Here is a 12,002-nt window from a genome sequence, read left to right on the forward strand (position 1 = left end):
GGTTCTGAAAAGCAAAACTGCACTACAAAGCACACAGACCCTCTAAAACCTGCAGCCAGTTACATAAGCAGGAAATCTGCCTACTTAACAGAAGGATAATTCCTACTCATCCCCCAGCAACCATGGGAATCTGGTTTATAATTTTGCTTGAATAATCTCAGTAGCACCTATGGAAAGAAATAATACCAGACACTGGTGCATGTGCATGTGTGTAAAACCCAGCACAAATAAAAGAGATGGAGTGCAAGCAATTAGATGACAAGCGATTTTATTTTGCAAAACAATCACTATACAGCAACAAATACAATTGCAAATTGGATTGAAAAACATGAACTACCTACCACCAGCCATTCAAGAAATGCTCTTTTATGATAACAGGCTCTAGAATTATCAGGAAAGGAAATGACTCCACAAACTTTGTAATGGCCTATTGTATTTCTTTAAAATAAAAATAAAAATAAAAATAATAAGGTGGTGGTGGGGGTATCCAGTATATAGTTGATTTTAGATTTCTTTTTGCTAAAGTTGAAATGGCTGTTGGGCCTAATCTTACCAGATCTGCAAGAACTATTATTCTACTTATAAGGGAATTTGCTTGACTAAGCAGTTAGTAGTGAACAAGCTCTAATTTAAGATTTGGCTAGGCCTGCCTAATTTGTGACACCAAACTGAACACTGCCAGCTCTGCCTGGTGGTCTTTTACGGGCTGGGCAATCTCCTTGTTTTGCTAGTCTCAAGGAGGCAGCAAAAACAGGTTTATTGAGTCCCCTGCTAACTGAGCAAAAAGGCACCTTTTAGAAGTGGTGATTCTTTTTATTTAGCAGGGGGAGAGCAACTGGCCCTATCCAGCCCCACCACAGCATCCCTCCAGTGGCTGTTGGTGGTGGCTATCTTACATTTCTTTTTAAGATTGTGAGCCTTTTGGGAACAGGGAGCCCTTTTAGACATTTATTTATAACTATGTAAACTGCTTTGGGAACTTCTGTTGAAAAGCGGTATATAAATATTCATCATATTTGTATTCTGATGTGCTGTGTTTGGTCTGGTGGATCAGAAATTGCAGGTTAAACATTGCAGGTTTGGCTTAGGCTGATATTTGGTCTGCTGCGATGTCTTGTATTACAAAGGTGATTTGCACAATGTCTTTTGGAAGGGACTTTTGAGTCCAGTGCTACAGGGATGCCTGTTTCATGTTTATCATGACATTTTGGATCCTTATGGGACATACACTAAGCCGTCTTAGAATTGCAAACAGCTATAATGAAGAGAACTGTTGCAGCTGTGCATGAGCATAGTGCTTGGTGTCCAATACCATGTTCTAGGTATAATATCCCAGTAAAACAAGGGATTACGTCCTCATAATTAGCAGCTTGGTTTGGACTCTTGTTGGTGGCAAAGGTCTGCCTATCTTTTTTCAGTCCCTTCATGTCTACAAGGATTACACAAAAGCAGAGTCTAATCAGGTAGAAAGAAACAGGAGTCCTGCCTTTCTCCAAAAGATAAATTGGAGAATTTATGGATGATTTACTTTGGTTCTAAATACTTTAATTCATATTGGTAATCTGTAAATTGCAACAAGTGCATTATTTATTTAATGGGTTTGTATCTTGCCTCTCCAATGATGTTGAAGGTGACATTTATTTTAGTTAGCTCAGCTTATCTGAGAGCTTGTGGTTATTGTGCCAGATCAACAGAATGACAAATACATGCTTTCGAAGCATTTAAATAGGGCATAATCCACTGGGAAGGTCTCCTGCTAAAAAGAGGAACAGCACTGTTCTTGCATAACTCTTATTTATTTCAATGGTGCTTGTGCAAGCGAACTTTGCACTGGATTGTGCCATTGGTGTTTAAATCATGCCTATGTTGGGCAGGTTAAGATTTTGTTGACCTTTCCCCACCCCCATCCCCAATGAAAATCTAGAGCCTTGTAACATAGTGTGTGCATTTCTTATTTTATAACATGATATCCTGCTGCCCCATCAGTTTGTATGATTCCATCAGGTTCTGAAACGCTTTCTATGGAAGGACGATTATTGATTACAAGGACTTAGCTTGAAGATGAGAAAGATAAAACTGCAGCATGAAATTAATGATTTGGCAGCTTTTGACACATATACTCAATAACTTAACTTCACCATCTAGAATGTGTTTATATTTCAAAAAGCGGAATACAAAATAGTCACAGATTAAACACTGTTCCGACTGGCTGGCACTCGGCATCGGTCCATGTGAGGTTCAGTAGTACCTTGGGCTCTCTCTCACACTCTAATATTGGAAAATAACATAACGACACTGAGAGGCTAATCTGCACGAACCGATGGCATAAAGTCAGAGCTACGATATTTCTTTAAAAAATACTGCTCTTTTGCTTCTTTAAAAATGTTTCTGGAGCAGTGGCTAGGAGTTCCACAGGATGCTGGACGGTATGGACCCTTGGTCTAAGCCAGCAGGGCTCTTCTTACGTTCTTAGTATGTTTGTACATCACATGATAATTCTAAGCAATGTCACAGCAATCACAGGGCAGAATAATCCTCCTGATGCACTTTAGATTCTAAACTAACCTTTTCCTTGCTATGTGCCTTCATTATAAACCATATTAGGCCATATGATGAGACAGCTTTTAAGATGTAACATTTTGGAGTATGTAGGCTTTTATATTCAGTAAGGAGCATTCATCCTCACAATCATTTTGATTGTGCTAAGATTTGCCTGTACCCATCTATTTACAAATAAAAGCCAATGCAATTTAGGAAGCTGGTTTATAAAATTTAAGATGCGAATTCTATGGAACTCCATGCTATTATGGAACAGTACTGGAATACTGATGGAGTAGATCTGTGATTCTGATGAAGTGGGATCTAGTCCACAAAAATGTATGCCATGATAAATATGCTAGTTTTTAAGGTGCCACAGGACTCTTGGTTATTCATAGCACTGATTTTTAAAAATTATTTATGTGTAAGTATCAGTGGATCAATCTTGAATACACACATGATTTAAGATATTTAAGAGGCAGCCCCCTTTCAAACAGCTTCTAAACATACAAAGCCATCTTAATGAATCATTCATGTATAGCTCAATTTGAGAGCATGCATATATTATATAGGTGATTTTATAAGGAAAAGAGCAATCAATCTGCAGGTTGTAATAGGTAATTTAATTATCATCTAGTCAAAGCTAGAGTGCATAACATGAGTGGACTATTGCCCACTTATGAGTCATATTACCGTAGCACCTTCAGTATCCATATAGAGTCCATATAGTAGTGGTGGAAGGAAATCCCATAGACTCCACTTGTTTTAATGTTTAGGTGTCCCTGTATTCTTTCTTTTTATACACACTTGTCATATACTTTTTATATGCAACATATTCTTCCTGCAGATTTATGTATCAGTTCCATCACCTTGGTGATGCTGTCCAGGGAACTTATTAATTATGCTAGCGGTAATCATCATTCATTATGTAGGTATCTCTCCAGAGTATCATTCTCCTATCTGAGGCACCTGAGCATATTTATGCAAAGATGCCATTAAATTCAATGATTTCTGTTAAACTCACCATTTCTTGGACTTTCAACTTTAGCAAAAGAAAAAGAAAACTTTAAACTTCACTCTTACTGCAGGATTTTTAAATTTATTTTAATCTAGAATGAAACAATCGTTTTTTAATTTCATTTTTAAAATCTAGAATCCAAAACCATCTTTTTGGGAGACCTCTTTACAAATACCTGGACTTTATAAAGTCAGTTTTGGTGAAGTAAAAAGGGAATAAGGAAGGGGAGAACAATTTTTCTAGTATCACAGAAGAGACTTGCATCTGGCATTAAAACAGGGTCACAGTTTTGAGATGTTACAGAAAGCAATATCATGCTAGAAGGTTTGTCTTTTTTTTTTTTTTTTTGTATTTTTAAAATTTTGAATAGGGAAATAAAAACCCTGCTAACATCTACTTTTACATACCTAAAATTGCAACACCAAAGGGTGCAAGAGACACAGATACTGTGAATAAAGAAGTAGAATACAGTATTCAAGTATGAGGGCGTATCACAAATGGCCACAGAGAAATATATATCTATAATAATACTGTATCAAACAGATGGAAAGGATGTGAAACCAGTAGTGTAGACACAAACCTAAGCTGCTTAACCAACATTCTAATCAGACACAATTCCATTGCTTAGTTTCAGTAGCTGCTTTAAAAAAAGAAAAATGCCACTTCCCCAATACAGTTCATATTATTTTTTTCAACTACTTTCTTTAATTATTAGTTAAATAATTTATCAGAATCAGCTATACACTGACATAATTATCCAAGTTCAACAACGTTAATAACTTAATCGACTCTTTCTTCTACCCATTTATATAAAATAACCCCACCCCACTCCCTTTTTTTGAAGCTTTGACATCTTCTATTTGCCCTTCTGTCTGGTACTCAGACACTCCAGTTTAATTTAACCTGTTAATAAATTACAGTGGGAGATGTCCCTTAATTCCATCCATCAATCAAATGTTAAAATGAGCAACTCAAGGTATTTAACAAGGCTCTTCAAAAAGTGGTGGATGGCCTTCAGGCACATGAAAGGTAAAAATGCATTGTATCAATAGTACAGTACTCCATGCAAGACAGAGCAGAGCAACAATAATTGTCCAATGTAATATACTGCAATTGTACCCACATAAAAGCCAGTGTCTTCCTGCTGTAAATGGAAATCAGGCCAATTTCTGCATCTATAGATATCTTTTTCCCAGTTTTTATTTTATGGTTACTACAGTCTTGGGATGTGACTTAATTTTAGACATGGTAAAGAATGAACGTTTAACACTTGCTCAGAGCCCGTTCCTGGCAAGAGCTCATGCCTAAATATTATTACTTCAAACACTGCTAAACAAAGCAAATTCATAAGCCCTGTTTAGCTAGGGCTGCAGTGACATCTTCAGCAAGGGTAGCAAGCTGAGGAGATTCAAGCAAGTTGATGCTGCCAGAGGATGAGACGTTGCTGAGCCTCCGTGGGGAAGCCACGCTGGATCTGCCGGGTGACTGCGTGATGATCTCAGCGCCATGATCCACACGGGCCTTGGCATGCTCTCGGAAGTTTAGCTTCTGGCTGTCAATCTGTGAAAAGAAAGGAGGCTTCTAAAGAAAATGCAACATTTAGGGATGTGTGAAATTCTCCTGAGAAACTGCAATGATTTTTGTCTCACTTTTAAAACTGACAAAGCAAGAATGAAGAATTCTCATTCCTTTTGCTATATAAACCACTCACCACTCTGTGAACTGTTTGTTGAAAATTGGTATATAAATATTGGTGGCTGACAACGTTTGCAGCACTATGAGTATCAAAGAGGTGCTCTGCCCTTGCAGAGTGGCAGTCACACAACCCTCAGGGACATATTCTTGTCAGCGAAAAGGGCTTTTGGAAGAAGGGGAGAGAATCTTCTCCCTCTGCTTGTGCTGGGCTGCAGTGCAAGGTTTCAAATGCAGCTAGGTTCCTGCCGCTCTACAAGGGAAGAGACCATCTTCCTCCCTTGCAGTGATCAGAAGATGTGGCCAATTGGAATCATGGTGAAATCTTAACTTAATATGGTTAGGCAGAGCAGCTACCATAAAAATAAAAGGGAGCTGTAAGCTTGAGCGGGTTTCAGGTCCCTGCCCAACAGAGCAATTCATCTCTAATCCAACTGAGGAAGTGCAGGCTCTTAGACCTAACAGGATTTGAACCCTGCTTGTTTTACCAAGCAGGTGCTACTTCAAAAATTTTTTATTTCTTGTTTACACATTCAGACAGGTGTTATTGACTGGTTTGTTTTATCCAGACATTGAGTCCTTCCCAAGGACCTGGGATGGCTGAATTTTATTGTCAATACTGTTGGTTATTATAGATATCATCACAGAATAGAGGCTGTTCCCAGTAAAGTTGCTTTTTGTAATTGGCTGATGGTGATTTCTGTGGCCTCTATGGTATTGAGGTGCTCTTCAAGGTCTTTTGGAACTGCACCCAGGGCACCAATGACCACTGGGATTATTTTGGTCTTTTTCTGCCACAGCCTTTCAATTTCAATTTGTAGATCTTTGTATTTTGTGATTTTTTCCATTTCTTTTTCGTCTATTCTGCTATCCCCTGGTATTGCCATGTCGATTATTTTAACTTGTTTTTCTTTCTTCTCGACTACAGTTATATCTGGTGTATTGTGTGGCAGATGTTTGTCTGTTTGTAGTCGGAAGTCCCGTAATATTTTTGCATATTATTATTATTATTAGATTTCTATACTGCCCTTCCAAAAATGGCTCAGGGCAGTTTCCACAGAGAAATAACTAACAAATAAGATGGAACCCTGTCCCCAAAGGGCTCACAATCCAAAAAGAAACACAAGACAGACACCAGCAACAGTCACTGGAAGTACTGTGCTGGAGGTGGATAGGGCCAGTTACTCTCCCCCGCTAAATAAAGAGAATCACTACGTTAAAAGGTGCCTCTTTGCCAAGTTAGCAGGGGACTTACTGATGTGGAGTGTGTCATTCCTAACAATCTTTGGTCTGTAATATGTAACAGTCTGCCTCACAAAAATGCGTTTGCCAACATAAGGGAAAATTCTTTAAAGGTTGCCACTAGCATGCCAGAAACTAACACTTATATGACTGAGCAAAATATACAAGGACCTTTTTCCTAGCTGCTGAAGGGTGTGTTGTGAAAGGAGAACCCTATTCCACACGTGCCAGACCTGCATATCAGTCCAGAAATATTGGGGAAAATATTTGCAAAAATTGCAAACCTGGTTCTGACATACAACCTGATCCAATGATAGCTTTGTTGGGAATACAGAAAGAAGAGCTGTCCTCCAGAATGGAACTTGCACACCATTTGAAAGACTCAGGGTTACCAACGATTAGTCAATTATATGCACAACTGTGGAGTGTAGCCCTAATGGACAATCTGTCATTATCAGTCCAGAGTATCTTCTTGTGATACTTCCAATTTAGACAGTTTTATTGAACGATGGTATCCATGTATAACACACACAAACAAGCACCCAAGTACAGTATATATTTTAGAAGGATACTCTCTCTCTGAAGACTGATGATTAAAACCCTGCTCTTTGTGTATTTTATTATTTTGTTTTTCAATATTTTAATGTATATAAAAATTAAAATGTTCAATAACAACTTTTTTTTTTGTAAAAGAAACTGCAAACAATGTTACCAAAATTATTTGAACTTACAAGGTCTTACAAATGTTCTGCCTGAGCAAGAGTCTCTAAATTCATCTTGAATTCAGTCAAATCTAAAAAGTACCTTGGAGATATGCTACCACATTCTCTGCTACGAGATGTGGTGACAGCCAAAAACCTGGATGGCTTTAAGAGGGGTTTGGATAAATTCATGGAGGAGACGTCTATCATCGGCTACTAGTTGGAGGGCTGTGGGTCACCTCCAGCCTCAAAAGCAAGATGCCTCTGAGTACCAGTAGCAGGGGAGTAACAGCAAGGGAGAGGGCATGCCCTCAACTCCTGCCTCCAGGCTTCTAGTGGCATCTGGTGGGCCACTGTGCGAAACAGGATGCAGGACTAGATGGGCCTTCTTGGGCCTGATCCAGCAGGGCTGTTCTTATGTACCCACTCCCCCCAGGAGCCTTTACTGCAGGTTTACTGCGAGTTTGAAGTTGCCCCCACCAAAACATTGCAAAAGTGGGGTTTTTTTTACCCTGGATATAATTTGGGCTACACTCTAATGCGCAATGAAAAACCTGAATAGTGTGTGAAGTGCTCCCTGAGAGCTCTCAGGGACTTCAGGTTAAATCTGGCCAATATGTGAATGCACACCTAATTTTTACTTTCTTCAGTTTTCCTACATATGTTTGCCTAAACACAACCATTCAAATTAACCTCAAATTTCCCTTCAGCTGAATTTCAGTGGCAATTCAGAGATCTGTGAGCCCTCTGTGAGAAATGTTTGCTGATCTTAACACATGATTTTAATTTCTTTCACATTGTTTGCAGTTGTTCACCTGAGCAGAACTCTCACAGTCCAAATTCACCTCAAATTTTGCTTTAGGCAACTAATAACAATACTTCTATCAAGTTCACAGTATTATGTATGTAAGGTGGTAGGTGTGTTTGTGAACATAGGAAGCTGCCATCTACTGAGTCAGACCATTGGTCTATCTAGCTCAGTATTTTCTTCACAGACTGTCAGCGGCTTCTCCAAGTTTGCAGGCAGGAATCTCTCTCAGCCCTATCTTGGAGATACCAGGGAACCTGGAACCTAGATGCTCTTCCCAGAGCAGCTCCATCCCCTGAGGGGAATATCTCACAGTGCTCAGACATCAATTCTCCCATTCATATGCAACCAGGGCAGACCCTGCTTAGCTATGGGGACAAGTCATGCTTGCTACCACAAGACCAGCTCTCCTCTCTTGTGTGTGCACATCTTTTTGTACCAGGGCCTCAGGCAGCCTGGACACGGGCACCTTACTTCCGGTAGCAGGAACTGCACAGAAAGAATTAGAGGCCTTCTCCTTTCGGCACTGCAGCATCATCCTGATGATATCCAGAAGCTGCTAATCAACTCAGCCAGGCCAGGTGATCTGGGGAATCAGTGGGGGCCTAGATGGCCCTACATAACCATTTGATCCTGGTTTGCTTTAACTAACCATATTTTGAACAAACTGCAGTTCCCTGGATGCAGACATAATGGGAAAGTGTAGATAGCTCAAAAGTGAAAGTGGAAACAATATATTACCACGTTAAAATTCCTTGATCCAAAATTCAAAGGTGGTAATGTTAGCAATTACAACAGTTTTCTGGATTGCTACAGTCTCAACATTTTGAAAAGCTGTACGTCCAAACTAAGAAACTGCTCCCACAATATGGCAGCGAAGCATTTGTACAATCCAGCCTAGACTCCTTTCGGTTCTCACTTGCCTCAGGATTCCCCCATCTAGTGGAATAAACTGATGAATGTTGGAAAATGTACACATACAATCAAGTAAACGAATAACTGAAAGAGCTGAGAAGCTGTGTCAGTTCAATGCCAACCATCCATTTCTTGAAATTTACCAATCTCAAAGTTAGAGTCTGGAATCAGAAGTCCTAATTAGTTCAGTGAGGTTCACTCCTAACGACTTGTGCACAAGACTGAAGCCTTAGTGTGAAGAGTGATGATATACTGTTATGAAGTGTAACTGTATATGCATTTTTGGGCCACACCTTGATTACATTATAGGAATGTTTATTTTCAAAGGGCTTTTTAAAAAAATTATGAGTTCCTTCTTCTGTATGATAATGTTAAGGTGTACATATAATTTCTGTGCCCAGATAATTCCATTATTTACCATAATATTTATCTGATTTGATTTCTATACCTCCCTTCCAGAAATGGCTCAGGGCAGTTATATATTGATAGTTTCAATATTTCCTCCCCACCCCTATTTTCCAGTCTGGCAAAAACTAAGATAAGGAAGCTATTCTCACGAGCGAGCAAAGGGAGCCCAGCCTGGTTTTGCTCGTTTGTTAAAACCAGTGGGCTCCATGGCGGCAAGCACACCTATGTAGCCACCCCCTTAAGTGAGTGCTCTGTTAACCTCGTTAAAGTGATTGTGTGTCAGCTCTGGCTGCTCACAGCAGTGGCAGGCACACTCAGCGGGGGGGGATCCCAGAAATGCACTGTGCACTTGTGCGGTGCATTACTGGGGCTCGGGGGGGGGCAGGGCTGCATCCAACCCCCTGAGCTTCTGGCCAAGAAATGGCCGGCTGCAGGAATGGCAAAGACAAGCCACCGCTCATCTGGATGGGCAATCCGTCCAGAGGAGGATCGTCTGCAGGGAGGTGAGCTTTCGGGCTTCCTCCCAGCAAAAGAGGGCAATGCTTCTCACTTGATCATGGGAAGAACTTCATAGCTAGATAACTTAGGAACACGTTAGGTATAGTTAGATATCTATATAACAATCTCTTTAGGAACAAGTATAGTGAGATAACTTAGCAATAGTTTGCAGTTCCATTTCTAACACTAGTTATAAATGGAATTTATAACACTATCTAACACTAGTTTGCCCCTGCTAACTTGGCAAAGAGGCACCTTTTAACGTGGTGATTCTCTTTATCTAGCAGGGGGAAAGAAACTGGCCCTATCCACCCCCAGCACAATACCTCCACTGACTGTTGCTGGTATCTGTCTTGTGTTTCTTTTTGGATTGTGAGCCCTTGGGGGACAGGGAGCCATCTTATTTTTTTTAATTATTTCTCTGTGTAAACTGCCTCGAGCCATTTTTTGAAGGGCGGTACAGAAATCGAACAAACAAACAAACAAACAAAAATAATAAATAGAAATTATAAGCAATAATTTATAACTATTGTTTGAGTTAAACTAAGGCATGTATACTTCTATAATTTCTAAATAAACCCAGCAGTATAATTTTATGTGCTAAGTTATGCCCAACATATTTCGAGTCGGTTCTCATGAGCAGCCAAGTCCGGGCCAGGGCAGCTAAGTCTGGGCTTGACTGCCCATGGGAACTGCCGGGAGCTGCGTGGCTCCCAGCGGCATCTCAGTGGCAACCCTGGCAAAGCAGCCAGGCTGTTAAATGAGGTTAAGCAAATGAGCGCACCCTGTTTAATTCACCATGTGTCAGTGCCGGCTGCTTTCACCTGGCACTGAAACACTGACGGGCACTTGCCCATCACGGGGGGGGGGGTTTCCCCACAATGCACTGTGTATTTGCAGGGTGTATTGGAGGATTAATGGGGGCCGGGATGACACGTCCTGACCCTTGCACCTCTGTGCTGCCCATGGCAGCCATAGACCAACTGGGCGCATGATTCACGCAGCCAGTAACTCCACGTGGATCATCTGTGGGGAAGGAGAGCTTCTGCTGCCTTCCCCGCTGCCCACCTTCCAGCCCACTCACTCGATCATGAGAAAGGGCTCCTTATGTTTTTAAGTAAAGTAATTTTAGGTTTGATAAGAAATCCTAAAAGGTCCTTCAAGAGAGCCCTAAAAACTTATTTGTTTGGCCTAGCCTTCCAAGGTTTTTAAATTGTTCTTAAGTATTTGTAAGGGGGGTTCAATGGCTCTGAACTGTTTTAAATTGGTTTTTATATTGTTTTAAGCAGTTTGTTTTAATTGGTGTTTTTGTTTTTTACTTGTTGTGTACCACCCAGAGCCTTTGGATGGGTGTTTTTGACAACACCCCCCACCCCACAATGTCCAGGTATTTCCCTGCTGAATCTGCAATCAAGTTGCTGAGACTGCCCCACAAGTTGAAGGTAGTCGGCATGCACTAACTTTTGGGTGGCTGGGAGAGGGAGGGTATTGGGCCAGCTAGATGGCAGCAGGGACAAAGGCCTGCTGAACATTCCCCCACAAAGCCCCCCATTCTGTTATGCATGCAATGCAGATGACCACAACACCCAAACATAACATCAGTGCTCAAGAAGCACTGCTGTCTTGCCTACCTAAGATCCTCTCAGTTTCTGGTCCTCCCCATTGCTACTGCTATGGCAGGGGATAATGGGAGTTGTAATCCAAAAACAACAAGTTATCCAAGACTGATGCTAACTTTTCCACCCCAGGAAATTCTGAAGTCAACAGACAAATGGAGATGGCATCCACTGGGCCCAACGGCCAGCTGCTTTCAGTGAGTGGTGATGCGGTCTCTTGCCTGTTCAGCTCCAGAGCTCCTGGGCCAAATGGGCTAGTAGTAGCAGCTGTTGGATCCCTTTGCTAGCTACCTCCATGGATATAGTAGCAGATACTTATTAATACTGTAGCCACAAGGCAGTTCAGCGATAGCAGCAGCAACCACTAGCTCTATCTGAAATTACCTGGAGACGCTAGTAGTGGGATCCTTGCCAGTACCAATTTCCGTTTGTATTACAAGTTCAACCACATAACACAAAAGTGCTACTTCTATCCCCACCAGCATAATCACGGCAGTGTTTCCATGCAACTAATTGCGTGGCTGCTGTTTCAGTGATTGACTTGGCAGTTTAAGTTTGAACATGTT

General features: G+C 40.9%; 1 protein-coding gene across 22 annotated transcripts in view; it reads right to left on the reverse strand.

Annotated features, from left to right (window-relative positions):
* Nucleotides 1–251: 251 nt before the first annotated feature.
* LOC128339466 (microtubule-associated protein 2-like) overlaps nt 252–12,002 on the reverse strand; it is a 416,732-nt gene continuing 404,981 nt past the window's right edge. For all 22 annotated transcript variants that reach the window (XM_053283451.1, XM_053283447.1, XM_053283445.1 and 19 more), the window contains one exon: nt 252–5,116. In XM_053283451.1, the coding sequence (XP_053139426.1) occupies nt 4,901–5,116 (216 nt within the window). In that variant the 3' untranslated portion in view covers nt 252–4,900. The remainder of the gene's footprint in view (nt 5,117–12,002) is intronic.

This window comes from Hemicordylus capensis, chromosome 1 (assembly GCF_027244095.1).
Source record: "Hemicordylus capensis ecotype Gifberg chromosome 1, rHemCap1.1.pri, whole genome shotgun sequence".
Classification (NCBI taxonomy): Eukaryota; Metazoa; Chordata; class Lepidosauria; order Squamata; family Cordylidae; genus Hemicordylus; species Hemicordylus capensis.